Genomic DNA, 20,668 nt, shown 5'->3' with positions numbered 1-20,668 from the left:
GAATGAAGAATATTTACTATGAAAAATCACTAAAAGTGATTATTCTTCTTAAAAATGTGTCAACAGAGATTTCTAATTTTTTCATATGACTTTTTAAAAGTTACTATAATGCAATGTAACAAATATTAAAACTAGATTGAGTAGATGGATAATGAAGGCTCCAAGGAAACAGTAGCTTTTCCTTAAGAAGAATGATTAATTTTCTAATCTAGTCTCAGCATTTAAACTCAGGGAGACCCCTTGAGAATGGTTAATTAAAACAGTAAAACCTATCTGCTTATTTTGGAGGGGGGGCCCCCATCATCTTAGTTTCCCAACGAGGATCAAACCTGCATCCCTTGCACTCAAAGCTCAGAGTCTGAACCACTGAACCATCAGGGACTTCTATTTGTTTTTTTAAAAATACTTGACATAGTATAGGTACTGCTATGAGTTTTACATGCATTATCCTATTTAACCCTTAAAGTGTTAGTCGCTCAGTTGTGTCCAACTCTTTATGACCCCATGGACTGCAGCCTGCCAGGTTCCTCTGTCCAAAGGATTTTTCCAGGCAAGAATACTGGAGTGGGTTGCCAAGCCCTCCTCCAGGGGATCTTCCTGACCCAGGGATTGAACCTGAGTCTCCTGAAAACCCAATCTCCTGCACTGCAGGCAGATTCTTTACTGTCTTAGCCACCAGGGAAGCCCCACTTGACGCTTGCCTATCCCCAGTTTTTACTTGCCAGAAGCCACACAGTAAGTGGCAGAGGTCAAGCCCAGGTTGCCTGACAGCAATGCCAGGGAATGTCAAGGACTCTCTCCCAACAATGGGCTGTGTGTGGTCTGTTACCTTATTCACAACCTTCCTCCTGAGGAACCTCTGCAGCAGCCCCTGCATGGGCTCGCCGTCCCAGCGCAGCTGCACCCAGCGGAAATGCTGCTGCACCAGCAAGTCGGAGCCCTGGAGACAGGCCTTGGCGATTGTTCCCATCAGAAAGCAGTTCTCATGAAAGTAGTAGCATTCAGACATTCCGTTTCCTAAAACAAACCAAAGCAGCAGTCCAACATCAGGAAACCATAGCAGGGAACAAGTCCAAACAAGTGAAGGAAAGACGGCCACGAAGCGTAACGTGTGCTCCAGGGGACAGAGAGATTAGAAAGCTCTTAAAGCCGCTGGCTTCTTGGGGTGGTCTCTCCACTATCTTTACCTTTTTGGAAGGTACAGGGGCTTTCAGTGCTGTGATTTTCCAGAGGTCCCAAAAAGTCCCCCAGTAACTCAGACAATGAAGATTTTTCCAAGTTCTCTAAGATGACGATGATTTTCTTGTTAGCAGGAGATTGTTTCACTGGGATCAGACACGCTGGGGTCAAAACAGAAATTCAATGATTAAAATGTATCAGTGATTAAATGATCAATGATTAAAACATAAAATGACAGAAATGTACAAACTTGTAAAAGTTTATGTGTTAGCAAAGATGTGACACGGCACTCTGACATAGCTGGGAAAGTATAAAGACTCTGGGAAACAGTTTGAAATTACTGAATACAGCTGAGGATACCCCCGCACACAATGACCCAACATTAACTAGTTCCGTAACAGATCCCAAACGGAATCAACCCAAATGTCCACCAACAACAGAGTAGAAAGTACGTTCCTACAATGGATTTGAAAATGAACAAACTGTAGCTACAAGCAGCCACACGGAAGATGGTCACAAATGGTATATTAAGAAACAAATCACACAAGGATACAAATGATATGACACCATCATTTACAGTTCATGAAACATACACTTTAAAACATGAACATATACTTTAGGAATTCGTAGACAGTAAAACTGTTTTTAAAAAGCAAAGAAATGATGACAAAAGCGAGACTAGTGGCTACCTCTAGAAGGAAGGGTTTGTGAACAAGGGTGTGGCACGTGGGCCCATTCTGGAAGCTAGAGATGTTCTATTTTGTGACCTGGTCAGTGGCTAAGTTATCATTTTATTTTAAATTATTCATTGATCTATAAAAATAGGTAGTATGTATTTTATAGATGGATATTTCAGAATACAAAGGGTCAAAATCCTTCAATGAGGATTGAACACTTTAAATTTATTTTAATAAATTTAATCCTTTAAATTACACATATGTAAAATGTTCATAAAATTATGGAGACAGGACCTCAGAGACAAGCAGATCCCTCCTTTCATTTCATAGATCTCAGAGATGTTAAGGAGATTTGACGAAGGCTTCAGAAACAGTGATAAGGAAGGACCATAATCTGGGTCTTGTGATTCTTATTTTAGGGGTCCTCACACTAAAGACGGGGGGCCTGAACTGCATAAATGGAGTATTATTATATGTATTAGACAAATCGGTAGATAAAATGTAACTGAAAGATTGCCTGGGCACCTGCTAAGCACTCAAATGTTAATACGGTAATTGAAATACATCTATAATACTTGCTAGATAGCAAAGAATAAAAAATTTATATCACTTTTTAATATTTTAGAAGATTCTAAGATGCCAGAGTCTTAGCTAAACTAACCTTGAGAAAAGATCAATTTAGAATACTCAGCAGTGATTCTGTCAAGTAGTTCCACTTTCCACAAACACTTATGATAGGACATTATAACCACTCCGCCTCTGTGTTACTCTAGACACAAATGCATTGTCAGTTTCAAGAGAACTCCTTGAACACTGTAAATTAATCTCTTCTGAGATGGAAATAACTTTTCTGGATGCTACAAAGCTTTAAAAACTAAAAGACCAGAAACAAAACCGGCTGCCTCTCCGTCGAGTTGTCTGTGGGGGTGGGTGCACTAGCACTTGGCATGTGCCACGTCCCCTCAACACAGCTCCTCAATAAAGAGCACTAACACATTCTGTGCTTCTCAGGGTCACATGTTATTTCAGAACTACACTTATTATGGAAGTATGATGGCTTTACCAGCCCAGCTGGTAAAGAATCCGCCTGCAATGCAGGAGAACCTAGTTCGATTCCTGGGTCAGGAAGATCTCCTGGAGGAGGGCATGGCAACCCACTGCAGCATTCTTGTATAGGGGCATTCTACGAACAGAGAAGCCTGGCAGGCTACAGTCCATGGGGTCGCAAAGAGTCAGACACAACTGAGCCACTAAGTACACATGATAAACCAATAGTTTTTTTAAAAAGAATAATGATAAGCTAACAAATTTTTATAACCATTGATTAAAAAAAAAAAAGGCTGAATGGCTTATGTATCTGCTTTCTGTAACTAAGGACTGAAGGTCTCCAGTTTTCCCTTGATCTGGATTAAGTGTACAGCTAGTTCCAGTGGCCTTGAAGCTGCTACATCCAGCTAGAATGTGTCTGCAGGAACACAAAATTTGTTATTTAGTTGCTCAGTCATGCCCAACTCTTCTGTGACCCTGTGGACTGTAGCCTATCAGGCTCCTCTGTCCATGGGGTTCTCCAGGCAAGAATACTGGAGTGGGGCTGCCATGCCCTCCTCCAGGGATCTTCCCGACACAGGGATCAAACCCACATTTCCTGCACTGGCAGGCGGATTCTTTACCACTGAGCCACCAGGGACGTGTTTGGCTAGTTCTAACAGCTTTGAAGCTGTGCGTCCAGCTAGAACGTGCCTACAGGAACATGTAATTGCATCTCAACAACGTCTTCCACTGCCCCTTGCCTGTGTACTGTGCTAAGCACTGTGGCACAGTGCTGGAGGTGACTGATTCTAACTGGGGGAATGCGGCATTTTAAACTGGACCCATTATGAAGAATGGCATCTTGATAGATCGGAAGAAGGCTTTCTAGGTTTAAGAAATGGCACAGGTGGGAGAATGGACTCTAGGCAGAGCTCAGTCCTTGAAGGGACTGGAACCTCAAACTAAGGTTAGAGTAGTTTCAAGAGTGGCATGAAGGCAAGCTCAAAGCTGACCCAGGCCTCCAGAATGGGCTGGGAGCTCGGGGGAAAGCCACATCAGTGTGGTGGAATCCAGGAGCCCCATCTGTGGGCAGCAGGGTGGCAGGCAGTGTCCTCATTCTGCGCCACACTCTGCAGTCACCTGGGATGCATCCCCAGAGGCCGGGATGCAGTCGATCAGTGCTGGGCCTGGGGCACTGGCGTTTCATGGGCAGCCTGCATGCAACTGGTTGAAATGAAGTCTCAGAAGCCAGCCACGAATGCAAAGTGGGAGGCCCGGGATGTCATGCTGAAAGGGAGACACTACCAGCTCTGGGAATCAGTGGAAATCTTTAAGGGCGGGGGGGAAACATGATTTGGCTCCTCCTCTGAGATCTTGCTATGGTGAGTAGAATTGATGGGAGAGTAAAGAAACAAGAGAACACATCTACAGGCTCTTACTGCTGACGTGAGGACAGCGGGTAACAGGAGCCTCCTCCAGGGCCAAGGCTCAGAACAAAAGGGTATTCTGAGATGAGTGAGCAAAGCTCAGTGGAAAAGACCCTGATGCTGGGAAAGATTGAGGGCAGGAGGAGAAGGGGGTGACAGGATGAGATGGTTGCATGGCAGCAGCAACTCAATGGACATGAGTTTGAGTAAACTCTGGGAGACAGTGAAGGACAGGGAAGCCTGGCATCCTGCAGTTATGTGGTTGCAAAGAGTTGGACACGACAGTGACTAAACAATAACAAAGCTCAGTGGTTGACCGTCTTGAGAGAGGGGCAGAGAGGGAGTATCAGAGGCAACTCAGAAGTTCTCACTGGAGGAGCAGCCATGCAGTGAATGAAGGCAGAGAGCACATGAGCGGGAGCACACTTGAGGTGGTGGTGATGGGCTATGTCTCAAGCCTGAGTGTCTGATGAGTGAGGCATCTCTCCTGAGATGTCCAGCAGGGGCTGGACCAGAGGAGGGAGGCAGCAAGGAAGGATTCAAGCTGGAGATAAATGAGTTTATAGGATTGTAGGAGATCTCCTGGAAAAAGAAGCCGACTCATTCTCCCAGGTCCATAAGCAAGGACTGTATTTATAGCGAGTGACTCAATTTGTCCCATATTTAACGCACAGCTTGTGCCCTAGACAAAAAGTACATGGGGTGCTGTTCGTAACAGTTGGCTTGGGTTTCCATCTCAATTTTGTTGATATCGGTCTCCCCTAAGGTATCGATCCCAGGTCAAACAGACTGGGTTGTTTTTTGGTGAAAACCTTTGTCTTCAACACTCCCGATTGCATATGTTCAATTTTTCCTCCTTCTCCATCTGACCACTTAAGTTCAACATCCTAAAACAAGTTCGTCCAAATGTAAATTTCACTTTAGTTGTGAATTAGCATGTCTAGTTCACAGAGAAGGCAATGGCACCCCACTCCAGTACTCTTGCTTGGAAAATCCCATGGATGGAGGAGCTTGTTAGGCTGCAATCCATGGGGTCACTAAGAGTCAGACACGACTGAGCGACTTCACTTTCATTTTTCACTTTCATGCATTGGAGAAGGAAATGGCAGTCCACTCCAGTGTTCTTGCCTGGAGAATCCCAGGGATGGGGGAGCCTGGTGGGCTGCCGTCTATGGGGTCGCACAGAGTCAGACACGACTGAAGTGACTTAGCATAGCATAGCATAGCATAGCATGTCTAGTTCAAGTTATTTAACATGGATTCATTTCTATAATATTAACCAACCACAGAAGCAAAAACTCATCACACCTTTGGGTTTGAAGGATTATTCAGCCTTTGATCAGGGTTTATGGAGACACAAGATGGCTACTCATGCCATATTATACCTGGAGATTTCTTCTGGCCTGTTGTGGGAAAGTTGACCATTTAAATTCCCTTTGTCCTCTGCTAATTCAAAACCCCATTTCTGAAACTATCTCTTTTAGTCCTTCTTTCTTCTAACTTGATAGGTGTATCATCTCTGCTCCTCCCCAGAGATCAGTATAATCTTAATCAGATATCTCCTGGGCTAGGCTCAGGGCTATAGTTCAGTTTTGCACACCTTTGTTTTCAAAGTTCTGGATAGCTAAGTCCTAGAGCAAGACTCACTGGTTTAAAAATAATGTATCACATTTATAGTTAAACCCAAATCACTCCATGTCTAAGGTGAGGCCAAGTCCACACTCTCCTCTTTGGGGATGGACGTGGCCCATGTTTTACACCGTCCATTTAAAACAAGGCTCTGTGGGGATGATGCTCTGAGTCCAGAGGAGAAGCAAGGGAAAGGTCTGCAAAGAGCCTCTAGCAATGTAGGGTCCAAGGAGGAAATCTCATTTATGTAGACTTCAATTACATATGATATTATTACAGTAATTCCATCTTTATTTCTTTGGAAGTAGAAAGTTTTCTCAGGAATTCTAAGCATTGTTTTAAAATACCAAATGAGTGTTTATTTTTTTTTTTCTTACTACTACTGTCACATGTAATTTAAAAAAATATCTGTCTTGCTAACCTAACTCAATACCTTATACTGAGGAGAAGTTTGACCCATTCTAATACACGTTCACACCCTCCTTACCAAATAACTGAGCCATGTGACATGACTGCTGCTGCTGCTGCTAAGTCACTCAGTCGTGTCCGACTCTGTGCGACCCCAGAGATGGCAGCCCACCAGGCTCCCCCGTCCCTGGGATTCTCCAGGCAAGAACACTGGAGTGGGCTGCCATTGCCTTCTCCAATGCATGAAAGTGGAAAGTGAAAAGTGAAAAGGGAAAGTGAAGTCGCTCAGTCGTGTCCGACTCTTAGCGACCCCATGGACTTCAGCCCACCAGGCTCCTCTGTCCATGGGATTTTCCAGGCAAGAGTACTGGAGTGGGGTGCCATCGCCTTCTCCATGTGACATGACAGTTTCTCACAAAGGCCAACACGAGGAGGAAGATGTTATTTAAAATGAACAAAATATCCATCGCAGGTGTAAGTGCTATGTCATTCTTCTTGGACTGATCTTCTGTTCTACATTCCTGTCTTCACTGGTACCATTTCAGAATCCATGTAAGTTTTAGATTCTTAAAACTAGTAATTTTTAAAAATCTGCTACTCTTCCTTCTTGTATTTTGTTGCTCATACACTTCTTTTATTCATTCTCTGTCTCTTTTCACTGGCTTTCTTCTACAGAATCATAGAGAGGAACATATATGGAAATGTATGTGCTATGCCCATTGGAAGAGGAAAGCTCAACGTTCTTCAGTCAGCTCAATTCAGTTCAGTCGCTCAGTCGTGTCCGACTCTTTGCGACTCCATGAATTGCAGCACGCCAGGCCTCCCTGTCCATCACCAACTCCCGGAGTTCACTCAGACTCACGTCCATCGAGTCGGTGATGCCATCCAGCCATCTCATCTTCTGTCGTCCCCTGCTCCTCCTGTCCCCAATCCCTCCCAGCATCAGAGTCTTTTCCAATGAGTCAATTCTTCGCATGAGGTGGCCAAAATACTGGAGTTTCAGCTTTAGCATCATTCCTTCCAGGACCAATCTCCTTTAGGATGGGCTGGTTGGATCTCCTTGCAGTCCAAGAAGACTCTCAAGAGTCTTCTCCAACACCACAGTTCAAAAGCATCAATTCTTCGGCGCTCAGCTTTCTTCACAGTTCAACTCTCACATCCATACATGACCACTGGAAAACGCATAGTCTTGACTAGACGGACCTTTGTTGGCAAAATAATGTCTCCAGCTAAATCTACGTAGTTTAAACTTTTTTTTTTTTTTTAGAAAATAAGGTTAAAAACTAGGAATACGTTTAGAACACCTTATGAATCAGCACATCCTCATATGGCAGTTGTATTATTCAATCAATTTACTTTCTTGGTTAAAAAAAGAGAGACTAGGGGATAGATATTTTCTATCCCATTAGTATTCTAAAAGCTTAAGTAGAATAGCCTTGAAGCTCCTCCTCTCTAACCCAGATCTCTGCCTTCTTTACTCTGTCCTTTTTCATCACCCTTTCTTTTACCACAAAAGAAAATTCCCTGCTGAGGGCTTTCTGCACGACACACAGTGACACCACACTGTCCCCAGATCCTTCCCTCTGGCTCACTTGCGATTCCCTGGTACTGCCTCAGGAGTTTCTGGTGTCCCCGTCTACTCACAATGTACTTCCCCATGATCTCCTCACTGGCCACCTGTCAAGAGCAGTGGGTCCTGCTGCCGTGAAAATGACGGTGACAATGGATGGAGTTTCAGAAGCTGAGGATGGACAGCAGCGAGGCAGAGATCTGAAGCCAGACTGCAGTGTTCCTGACATGACATGCAGAGACCTCCAGTGTCTATTCTGGGGACACTAGAGTATAATCGTAGGAAATTGTCATGAGCAGCTTTACATTTTAGGGTGAGCCTTCTGGAAGCCTGCAGAGGGCTTCTGAAAGGAGAGAGAGCAGAAGAACAAGAAGGGTTAGTGCCACAGTCCCTTGAGCAAGAGATGACAGGTGGCAGGTGGACTGGAGAGCGGGAGGTGGAGATGAGATAGGGGAAACAGATTCAAGAGGAACGAGGACTGACTAGATGCGGGGAAGAAGGCGAATGAGGAACCTCCAATATGCTCCGCTTGCTAACGGGTAACTGCATTCAAGGTCTTAGCAGGTAGAAGTCTTGTGTTTGTGTCTTATTTGTGCTATTAAAAAAAAAAAGGATATTTGATACTTGTAAATTATTGAGCCAAATACAGAATAAAAATCCTTTACTACGTGGAGATGCTATACTATTCCCTACATAAGAGAGTAGATTTTTTGGACTCAGTCTATCATTTGAAAACCTTTCTGAAATCCAATTCATTCTGTTTTTATGCCCTGTCATCAAGTACGGCCTCAACAACTCCTACACTCTCTTTTTTCTTTCTAGCTTCACTGTAAGCAAGCTCTTCTACTTGCTGACAACTAAGTGTGATTAACATTCCATTTTTCTTTGCCTATTTCTTATATCAGGAGATTCAGCCATTCACTCAACAAGTAATTATTGGCAATCAGTGTACAAAGTGAAATAGAAGAAAAAGCTACATTCCTAGCCTTCAAGGAGCTCATACTATGTGTCGGTGAACATAAAAGCCCAAATAAGCCTCACTGCCTTGAACTATAGCTGGGTGGGACTCAGAGGTAAACAAAGCTTACTGCTCTTCATCAGAGGTAGTTGTCATATCTGGAGAGATCAGACAAGCCTTTATTTGGGGTGTCCTTAGAGTACGACTTCCCTGGTGGCTCAGACGGTTAAGCGTCTGCTACAATGTGGGAGACCCGGGTTCGATCCCTGGGTCAGGAAGATCCCCTAGAGAAGGAAATGGCAATCCATTCCATTACTATTGCCTGGAAAATCCCATGGAATGAGAAGCCTGGTAGGCTACAATCCATGGGGTCCCAAAGAGTCGGACACAACTGAGCGACTTCACTTCACTTCAGAGTATTTAAAACAGGGACTGCCATGTCTTATTTTAACTAGTCATGTACAACACAGTACTTTACTGGGAACCTGCCATGCGGTAGTCATGGTATGTGTGTGTGTAGGGGGCGGGGGAAATGAAAGTTTGTGTGTTTATTCTAGATGAAATTTCAGAGTAATTCTAGATGAAGGCTGCAGAATAAACAAAGATGTGGAGAGTAGAAAAGCAAAGGACATGTGAGGAAGAAATACTATATTCTGCTGGAGCTTAGATATCTATTTTTTTAAAGAGTCAGATATTCCAAAGAAGATGTACAAATGGCCAACAAGTACATGAAAACAGGCTCAGCATCACTAACCGTCTGGGAAATGCACAAATCCACATCGATCAAAAACACAATGAGATATCACTTAACAACTGTTAGAAAGGCTATCACTAAACAGAGTTAACAAACGGTAATGATGTATAGAAAAGGGAACCCTTGGGCACTCTTGGTGGGAATATAAATTGGTGCAGCCACTGTGGAAAACAGTATGGAGGGTCCTCAAAAACCTAAAAAACAGAAGTAGCATATGATCCAGCAATATCACTTCTGGGCATATCTCCCAAGGGAATGAAATCAGGATCTTGAAGCAATATCTGCACACCTGTGTCCATCACAGCATTATTCACAGAAGACAAAATATGGAAACAATCTAACCATCCATCAAGAGCTGAATGAATAACAAAAATGTGGCTACACTAGGATATGATTCAGCCATGAGAAAGAAAGAGATTCTGCTGTCTAGACAACATGGATGGACCTTGAGGGCATTATGTTAGGGGAGGTAAATCAGACAGAGTGAAACAAATACTGCATGGTATTCTTGTATGTAGAATCTAAAAATGCCAAACTGATGAAACCAAGTAGAATGGAGGTTGTCAAAGTCTGGAGGGTGAGGGAAATGAGATGCCAGTCAGAGGACACAAACTTTCAGTTATAAGATGAATAAGTTTGGGGGGGGTTAATACTGTATTTATTATACACTTGAAAATTGCTGAGAGAGTAGACAGTAAATGTTCTCACTGCAAGAAAGAAATGGTAATTATATGAGGTGATGGAAATTCTAGCTAATGATACAGTGGTAATCATTTTGTAATATTTGGGTATCATATCAACACCCTGTATCCCTTGCACTTACTGTTATATCTCAAAAAATTAAAAAAGGTCAAATAAACAGATTAAGTGGAACAATGTCCTAGAATGGAAGACAGAGTGGCACTGACTTTGTTCGGTGGGTGATGGAAGAATGGACAGGAATCACGAAGAGCTTCTAATCAGGGGTCTGGTGATCTGTGAAGGATGTTCAGGGAGAAGAAAAGGAGGGCAGAGCAGCCACTTACAGGTAAGTAGACAAGACAGAGTAAAAGGAGGCATGAAGTAGGATGGTCCTGACGGGGATGGATGAAAAAGGCCCACTGAGGCCCACTTGGCAGGACGAGACCGTGGACTGGCTGTGCGACAGGAGTGAGTGCTCCGTGAATCAGAGGACCTGGGGGGTTCTAGATGGTCTTAACATAGCTTTAAAAATTAAGATAGTTGAAAACACTGAAGAACAAACTCCCAAATTTTCACATAAAACTTGGGTTTCTTGCTTCTTCCTGCAAGTCACAAAACCCATGAAATTGCATCTCCACTCAGCTGCTTAGAGCTGAGAGCTGCTGTTCTCATGGAGATAGGGACAGGCTTCCCTCCCTCCTGCCCCCACCAGCCTGCTTCACTCCTTTGTGTAGCTTACGGCACTTGTGGGCATTTAGGTTTTCAGGTCTGCCAACGCGACCTGAGTTCCAAGTGTGGGGGCCAAGAGACTCACTGAATTGGGAAATTAGGAAGAAGAGTTATTTTTAGAAAGGTGCTCCTCAAAGATTTAGAAACGCTGAGCTGGTCACCTTAGCATCCTTCTTGACCTAACTCACTGTTTTCAGCCTTTTTTTTTTTTTTTTAAGCTAAGCTTAGAACAGAGTTCAGTCTAATTGCTGTTTACCCTGATAGGACAAGACACACCATGTTTTAACTTCTTACTCTGAAATGAAGAAAGACTGAATATTGAAAAAGTATAGGGGGTTTTTGCTATAAAACTAAGGGGGGAAAATGGGGGGCGCAGATGAGTTTTTGAGGAGCAGCAGCAGGCAGTGATTGAGGTCAGGTTCAGGATTCTGACTGCTTGGTTTATGTCTGCACTGCTGTGTCCTCGCTGTGGCGTCCATGGGCCAGCACTTAACCTCTTGTCTCAAGTGTTTATAAACCAGGGAGGTTAGAATAGGGCTTAAGTGTGTTAGTCACTCAGTTGTGTTTGACTCTATGTGACCCCATGGACTGTAGCCTGCCAGGCTCCTCTAAACATGGAATACTCCAGGCAAGAATACTGGACTGGGTTGCCATTACCTTCTCCAGGGGATCTTCCTGACCCAGGGATTGAATCTGGGTCTCCTGTATTGCAGGCAGATTCTTTACTGTCTGAGCTACCAGGGAAGCCCCAAATAGGGCTTACCAGAGACAAAGCTTAGTAAACATTAGCTTTTATTAGTATTGTCAGAGAAAACAGTTTTCTGTCACTTACTCTCACTACTTTCTGGCAAAGAATCGCCTGAGTACTACAGCAACATTCAGATTCTGGTGGAGTTTTCCTGTCCCCAAAATGTGCTTCTATGTCTGTGGACTCCCCAGTCTGTCTCTAAATTGCCTCTTAATTGTATTTCTTGGCTTAGGAACTCCTGGTAATTTCCATCTTCCTCAGCCTGGTCACCAGCTACAGGGTATCTCCCTTGATCACAGGTCCAAAGATGAGAATCGCCCCTTCCCCTAAAGAAGAGACCTGAATTTGCACTTTATTGCATCCTAACTCAGCTCACAACCACCTCTCTCCTTCACCCCATCCCCAGGTTCTCTGAGGTTTTGAGCCCATAGAGACCAGAGGCTGCTCCATTTCAGTTTTGTTTCACTAGTCATTTATACTCTACAGGGTTATACTAACTGTGCCTGTGCTGGAGATGGGGGTGTTAAGCTCTGGAGCCTAAGATGGGGAATTCACGAAAATGCTGCATTAATTAATATGTTTAAATCACGGTTCTGCTGCTGTGTAGTTTGTGGCAAGTTACTGAAGCTCTTCATGCCTGTTTCCTCACCTTTGAAATGGAGATAATAATGCCGACTCAAGGGGCTTCCCTGGTGGTCCAGTGGTTGACAGTCCAGCTGCCCATGAGGAGACATGGGTTTGATCTCTGGCCAGGAAAGATCCCACATGCCATGAGGCAACTAAGCCTGTGCACCACCACTACTGAAGCCTGGGCACCCTACAGACTGTGAGCTACAAGAGAAACCTGAAACTAACACAACATTGTAAATCAACTATAACTCCAGTAAAAAAAAAAGTTTTTAAATGCTGGTGCCCATTCCACACTTCAGACAAATTAAACTAGAATCTCCAAGAGTGGGGAAAAAACCCAACTTGCATAGGGTTGTTGTGGAGACCGAGTGTGCTCACTTAGTCATGTCTGCCTCTTTGCAACCCTTTGGACTGTAGCCCGTCAGGCTCTTCTGTCCATGGAATTTTCCACGCAAGAATACTGGAGCAGGTTGTCATTTCCTACTCTAGGGGATCTTCCAGACCCAGGAATGGAACCCATGTCACATTACAGGAGGATTCTTTACCTGCTGAGCCACCGGGGAAGTCCAAATGAGTTAGTTAATGTGTGGTTTGTGTTTAGCCAAGTGCTGGTCAATGGCATACTAAGAATGAAGTGGAGGAAGCAGTGCACCCCAGGTGCAACAACAAGGGGTGCTCTGTTGTACAGAATTTATGAATAATAAAATTTACTAAAAAGTCAATCACTTATTACCACTGTGCAATTAATTCAAAACTGCACCAATGACACAACAGTTTCACTAAGGTGGACTGCTCCCACCACCCACCCCCTCCTTTGGTATCCTCTAGTGCCAGTTATATACTACACTTCAAACAGATAATTTATAAACAGAATGCAGGATGCAGAACAGATGCAATGACATGTACATAAGTGTCTTTTTACAAGTGTCACCAGGGTTCCCAGTTTTCATCCCATAGCTGCGGCATAATTGAACAGTCTACTTAAATTTATCCCTAAGCACAACATTTTTTCCTTGCAATGGCTTAATTGACAAAACATGCCTTTTGGTTATCACAATTCAGTTTGCTGAGATGGTCTTACCACTACTGATGAACAGATCTACTAGCTGTTCCTTGGAGAAATCAGCATCCACTTCAGCTCTCACTATTTCACAGGGGAATCCTGCAGCCATTTGTCTGTGCTGTGATAAGAAGAGTGTGGTTAGTTCTGAACTCTTTCGGATTTTCAAAGAAAAGGAGAGGGTATGTGGTCAACCCATACCTTCAGGCAGAGTGCAAGCTGATGGGCGATGTAGTCTTGCAAGCTCCCTTCTGGGCCATGGAAAATGACATTATGATATTGCTCGACCTATTAATAAACCCAGAGAAGATCTTGGTAAAACTATTAGAAGATAAATATTAAATTATTGGTTTATTTACACTGTGTAGAATATCCTTTCTGATTGTTTTCCGCCTTTCAAAAGATTAAAAGTATTTTTCTAGGGATTGGCTTCATTCACTGGGCATATGGCCTTTCATTTTAATGTGAACACTGACAAACATAGTATTTTACACTTTACACAGTTGCTGCTGCTGCTAAGTCACTTCAGTCGTCTGTGCGACCCCACAGCCGGCAGCCCACCAGGCTCCCCGTCCCTGGGATTCTCCAGGCAAGAACACTGGAGTGGGTTGCCATTCCCTTCTCCAATGCAGGAAAGTGAAAAGTGAAAGTGAAGCCACTCAGTCGTGTCTGACTCTTCTCGACCCCATGGACTGAAGCCTACCAGGCTCCTCCATCCTGGAGTGGGTTGCCATTGCCTTCTCTGAATTTTACACAGTATTTACATGTTTATAGCAAGAGAGGGCCTTTTTTGAAAAAGTATACTCCTTTCTTTCCTCCATTTTCTACACTGAGGTTCAGTATACTACCTGGGAACACAGTTCCTAGTGTATTTTGTCCCTTATAGATATTCTATAATTTTTTATTTATTATTATCCTTTACAGATGCTCTTTAGTTCAAATTTTCCCAATGCTTATCTTACTTTTCAGAGGTTAAAATCGCAGTGAATGTTTTTCAGGAAATTTTAGACAACACAAAGAAAAATAAAGAAGCAGAATAAAAATCACCAAAGCAACCACTATAATATGGTTCATGTTTCCTTCCAGTTTTCTTCTCTGCACAGTTGATATGCATGTATTTGGTTTTTAAGCATACAGGAGTGCCATCTTTTTACACCTATTGTATATCAGAGAATACCTTTGTGTTGACTTTTTACATAAAGGACATCTTAATGAGAATAAAATACTTGGATCAACTCTTTTTATGATCCCACTGAATTTCAGAAATCTAGGTAGAGTCTGGCTGATCACTTTTCCTTTGTTAAAAAAATAAAAAGTCTCCTTCCTGGAAGCCTATAGTGATTTTAAAAACTCTTTATCCCCATGTATAAAAATATCTCAATTAAGAACAGGTGGAGATGTAGTGGGTGCTAAGATGGAAAGTCAATGAATGATGTTTTACGCAGGACAAGGGCAATGATGTTTAGAGTGAAATTGGGGTGGAGATCAGCCTCCCACACCTCCATAATCCAGCGCTGTGCTCCCATGCTGGGGAGGTTTCTTCCTAGAAAGGTTTGGCAGAAAAGGACCCACACAGGTGAAGCACCAACCTAACCAGTACCGTTGACAAAGTTCATACGAGGACTGAAGATTGAGCCACCCAGACTTAGAAATGTGTTAAGACACGACAGGTCTTTTCTCTCTTTTTAATCTGCGATGGGACGACGTAAGGACATGGATGTGTATCTTTGTGCTGCCGTTGCTCTGCTGTGCTCTGATCAGTTTGTCCCTTTTATATAACAGGGAAGGTCACATCCTAGAGGGTGACCAGAGTGGACTTTTGTGAAGACAGTGACTATGCACCTGGATCCTTACAGGAAAAGGCAGATTCTGAGATATGAAAGGAAGGCTTGAGGGAAAGCCCTTAGTATGGAAGGAAAAGGGAACTCCTTCCTTACCTGGGGCCTTTAAGACCTGAGCTTTGGCCTCCCAGGAGACCCTGACATGTTTAGACGAACTCCTAGGAAGGGAAGGGAAACCAGGCTTGACCACTAGGTGTCAGACAATGGGCTGAGGAAGGAAGTGATCCTAAAGGGGCCCCTTGAGGTTGCACTGGGGACTGAGTTTTAGGCTCTGAAAGACAATTTACCTGGTAGCCGCCAGTGATTTCATCTTATTTTAAATATTATTCTACCACTGTTAAGCCTTCAATAAAAAAGGGAAGAGTTGGATTCACAGTGAGGGTAGGGCAGCAACAGAGAGACTAGCGTGTCTGGAAGAAGAATGGCAGTGGCTGCAGCTGCCTGACAAACATCAGGATCCTAAAATGAGAGGCTGAGCTCAGCAGCGACTGGCCTGGGCTGTTTTCCGTGGAACCGCGACTCTGAAAACCAAGCAGTGGTAAAGGTGCCAGCCAGGACCAAGCCTGGGACAGGGCCTCCCTCAGAGACACAGGAGAGATAACATCCCAGAGAGTTAAGCTGAGGCTCTGCTTCTAGGTAGTGAGGCCGTGGCACCACAAGACTTCAGGGGTAAGCTTTTATTAAAGAAGAATTATTACAGCACAGTCTGTTCTCATTTGTACCTATGTGATAGGGGGGAAGCTTGGGGATACACAGATTGTTCTTGTCATTAAAAATTGTTGCCCATTGCCCAGATTTATCTAATTACGGTCTCTTTCTTCCAATTTTAAATGAAATAGGGTAAATTCTTTGGACATGTGCAAACTTTTTTCAGCTTGGAAATTTTGTCTTCCATTATGCTTTTGTTAATTTCTCCTCTTCTAGTTCTAAGGCACACCTGTAAGGCTTAAGTTCCCTTGCTGTGCTCTGTGAGGACACCTGTCCCTTCATCATTACCCTAACTCTGTCCTCTTCTACACTCACAACCCTGAATGGAACTTTCTCGTACCACCTCTGTTCTGCTCTTTATGATCTCAAGTACAATTTCAATGAGGCCATTGCATTTTGGGTTGTTCTTTGTTGGGGTCCTTGCCTCATCCATCTGCTTTCCAACCCTTTTCCTTTTCATCTTATCCTGCCCTCCACCATGGCTTTCTTGCTCTGCTTTCACAATCTATCTCCTTGCATCCTCTAGAGAATGAACATAATCGCCCAAAGTTCTTTGTTCTTTTTTTGAAAGTTATTTTTAAGCTGTGTTCTTCTCAGTTTTCAGGAAGGTTTTGTTCTTTTCTGCAGTATTCTTCCATAGTATAATGTTAAGTTGTCATGGGTATTTATCTACTGTGAAGCGACAGGAAGAATTCTGCAGTAAAGCAGGATGTGTGGACCATTACTGATTTCACTCACTGCCCACTGATCTTCCAGCTGAATTAGGTCACTAGACGGATGGCAGGCTGGTGTATAACATTTCTAGTTAAACTCCAGGATCCAGCACTGGCTGCTGTGGACTAAGGTCCTGCTGTTTCCCTTGGGAGACAAGTGCATGAGCTGAACTGCAGACCCGGGAAGCAGGATGCTCCTGTACCCAGCCCATTGAGAGTGCAGATAGAATATGCTTCCCGATGCAGCACAGTCTCATCAAAGCCTGTGATCTCTGCTCAGGGATTTCTAGGATCCAACCTCTGAACAGCTGCGGAAGGACCTGTGCTGCCGGGGTGGAGCAAAGTATCATGGTGCTGCCAAAAGCAGAAGCAGTGAAGGAGGTATGCTCAATTTTCTAACTGCTAGTAAATCTTGCTTTTTTTTTGAATCATTAGTAAAGATGGATAAGAGAAAGATAACAATATTTTCCTATCTCATCTCAGGTAGGCCTCAAATAAATAAACCTGACAATCTCTTGCTCCTCAAGTTAGTGAAAAAATTTTCTAGATTCTTGCCCAAGGAAGACCTCAGTTCTATTTTCCTCTGTTACTATGAAGCTTTATCCCTTTTTAAAAGTACTTTAGTGGGAAATTGTGTGTTAGGTGCTGCTTGGCAGGTGCAATTTTAAAGCAGAAATCTTGAGCTCTCCAAATTAATCCCAAATTGCCATGAATTACTGGGTAGAAATTCTCTCACCAAGAATGGATAGTTTCACACTAGTGAAACAGACACAGATTTTCAAGGTTTACTGAACAGTCTGTGCTGTGTGCTGCACTTAGTCGATCAGTCGTGTCTGACTCTCTGTGACCCCATGGATTGTAGTCTGCCAGGCTCCTCTGTCCATGGGCATTCTCCTGGCAAGAATACTGAAGTGGGTTGTCATGCCCTCCTCCAGGGGATCTTCCCAACCCAGGTCTCCTGCATTGCAGGCAGATTCTTTACCAGCTGAGCCACCAGGGAAGCCCAAGAATACTGGAGTGGGTAGCCTATCTCTTCTCCAGTGGATGTTCTCGACCCAGGAATCAAACCAGGGCTCCTGCATTGCAGGCGAATTCTTTACCAGCTAAACTACCAGGGAAGTCCACTGAGATTTTCAACTAATACTGCTATTTAATCTTGTCTCACTTTTGAAAACAAGTTTAGCCATCCTGTCAAACTGCCTACATTTTCTTAAGATTGACTTTGAAGTCATGTAACAGCAAGAGACCCAACTTCACAGATAAGCCGTCTTCAATTCCAGCACCTCATTTGTTCTCAGACTGTTGGTTCTCAGGAAAGACAGAAAAATTTTACTGAAAGGCCATTCACTAGTAGTAAGCATGTCTGTTCACACAGTCTTACATCCTTTCCAGAATATAGATAAATAAATTCAGTAAGTAAATCAAGGTAAAAGACTTCTAGATCATTCAGACATTCTAATGCAAGCATCCTATTAGTGGGTTTCTACTTATTTCACGCATTATCTATTTTTTTGTGAATGATATTTTGTTCTAGCTCATCAAATGATACAGTTGTGTTGGTTACCATTTAAGAGCTGAACAGAAAAATTTATTATGGAAGCCCCTTGCTATATTTAAACTGGTGAAAACATGCAAAACTATGCCAAGAAAACATATTTATCTGTTTTGGAGTTACCATGTTATTTCTCCAAATAGCAAGGCCTGAGGTTTAAAAAATACACATGCTCCATGCTTCCAGCAGAGGGCAGCTCTAAAGATAGACAGATAGGTAGACAGGAAGGTAAACAGATTAGGGGAGGCGGGGGTAGTAAATAGTTTAACTATGTTGAAAGGAGATCTGCTTTTTGAAACCCAACTTCTAAAAGGTGAATTGTAGTCCCCAGATTTATCTTCTAAGTGCGTGCTTACAGTGTGACATTTCTGCCTATTAGTAAAGGGACACAGGGCTTGTTATCACAATTGGTACCAATCCCTTTTATTCTTGTGTCTTCAGAGCCTATTCAGGAAGCTCTCATCACATGCCAATTAGTGCTTTGTGAGGCAAGTGAATTCTGGATAAATGGAGACAATGACCTTCACAAAGGCCCATCTATCCCTTTATCTTTGTTTCCCTCCACAGTGTTTTTCTGCAGAATGGAGTTTACCCGAGGGGCTGTCGTCCTGTTACAGCCAATGTGGCACCTGCAATGTGTTTTCAGATTGTGGCATTATTTTAAAGCAATCAACTTCAATGTTTGGTCAGAGTTTCACTTGTCTGAGGAAAAGCTTCTACTACCTGAGACAGTTTTTAGGCCAAGCTGTGCTGAGATGCTGAACTCAAAAAAGAACGAAAAATAAAAGGTCTTTACGGAGCTAATGAAACTGGGATGGCTATAGGTTAAAGGGTCATGCTTTATAGCTAAGACTTTCATTACAACCTCTCTGAAAACTTAATTTTAAAGAACTAATTTATATATGACTTCAGAGCCACACAGAATATAGTTACTGTCAACTTACTCATGTAGAATCCCCCCAAATAATACTGGAACATCCAGCATCAGGCATAACCAGAGCCGGGGGCCTTTCATGCTAGTGTTTTTAGGCATTTGCTGAGGTCTCTATTTATAGAATAGGTACAAAGAATGATGGAATTCAAGAAAAATTCCAGTTCACATACAGAGAGACACCCACACTATATGCTTTCAAAAATGAGCTTCAGTTCAGTTCAGTCACTCAGTTGTGTCTGACTCTGACCCCAGGGACTGCAGCATGCCAGGCTTCCCTGTTCATCACCAATCACAGAGCCTACTCAAACTCATGCCCATCATGTCAGTGATGCCATCCAACCATCTCATCCTCTGTCATCCCCTTCTCCTCCTGCCTTCAATCTTTCCTAGCATCAGGGTCTTTTCCAATGAGCCAGTTCTTCATATCAGGTGGCCAAAGTATTGGAGCTTCAGCTTCAGCATCAGTCCTTCCAATGAATATTCAGGACTGATTTCCTTTAGGATGGACTGGTTGGATCTCCTTGCTGTCTAAGGGACTGTCAAAAGTCTTCTCCAACACCACAGTTCAAAAGCATCAATTCCTCCGCACTCAACTTTCTTTATAATCCAACTCTCATATGCATACATGCTAGCTGGCTGCATACCAGCCCCTCCCCGCCAGGAGGCAGAGAGGCAGGCTTGTGACAGCCAGAGCTGGAAGGCAAGGGGCTGCTACAATCTCAGCCCCAGAGGTGACATCTTCCACCAAACTGTGAGCAGGCTCCCAGCTGCTAACCTGTCTTCCTGAGATCCTGGATGCCTGACATCCACCAGGAGGGCCGCAACCTGAGATCAGCTCTCCAGAGGAGACACATAGCACACCTGAGACAGTGCTCTCGCGGCGTGTCCAGGAAACCAAGCAGCCGAGACTGGGGAGGTGATTTGCCAAGCACCTGGTTGCCTGAGCTTCTTAGACCTGGGAAGGGCACAAAACACACACCCAACCCACAGAGACTGAGCCAGAAGTGTCTGAGTGTCTTCTGTAGAGGCACAGGTCAGCAGTGGCCTGCCGCAGGGGCTCTGGGTGCAGCAGACCTGGGTATGGCATAAGCCGTCATGGAGGAGGTCGCCATTAACCACACCATAGAACCACCAGAACTCACACAGGACTGGGGAAACAGACTCTTGGAGGGCACAAACAGAACCTTGTATACACCAGGACCCAGGAGAAAGGAGCAGTGACCTCACAAGAGACTGCCCCAGACTTGCCGTGAGTGTCCAGGAGTCTCCGGCAGAGGTGTGGGTCAGCAGTGGCCTGCTGCAGGGTTGGGGGCACTGAGTGCAGCAGTGCATGCATGGGATCTTTTGAAGGAAGTCGCCGTTATCTTCATTACCTCCACCATAGTTTGGCCTTAGGTCAAGCAACAGGGAGGGAACACAGCCTCGCCCATCAACAGAGTAT

The 20,668-nt window shown here is 43.8% G+C and overlaps 1 protein-coding gene across 3 annotated transcripts in view; it reads right to left on the bottom strand.

Annotated features, from left to right (window-relative positions):
- Positions 1-20,668, bottom strand: part of CTTNBP2 (cortactin binding protein 2) — a 168,904-nt gene that overhangs the window by 17,233 nt on the left and 131,003 nt on the right. For all 3 annotated transcript variants that reach the window (XM_005205448.5, XM_059885861.1, XM_059885862.1), the window contains 4 exons: positions 13,681-13,767; positions 13,501-13,600; positions 1,188-1,340; positions 830-1,017 (listed from right to left, as the gene is read on the bottom strand). In XM_005205448.5, the coding sequence (XP_005205505.2) occupies positions 830-1,017; positions 1,188-1,340; positions 13,501-13,600; positions 13,681-13,767 (528 nt within the window). The remainder of the gene's footprint in view (positions 1-829; positions 1,018-1,187; positions 1,341-13,500; positions 13,601-13,680; positions 13,768-20,668) is intronic.

Source organism: Bos taurus, chromosome 4, assembly GCF_002263795.3.
Source record: "Bos taurus isolate L1 Dominette 01449 registration number 42190680 breed Hereford chromosome 4, ARS-UCD2.0, whole genome shotgun sequence".
Taxonomy (NCBI): Eukaryota; Metazoa; Chordata; class Mammalia; order Artiodactyla; family Bovidae; genus Bos; species Bos taurus.
This window is presented reverse-complemented; position numbering and strand designations above follow the sequence as displayed.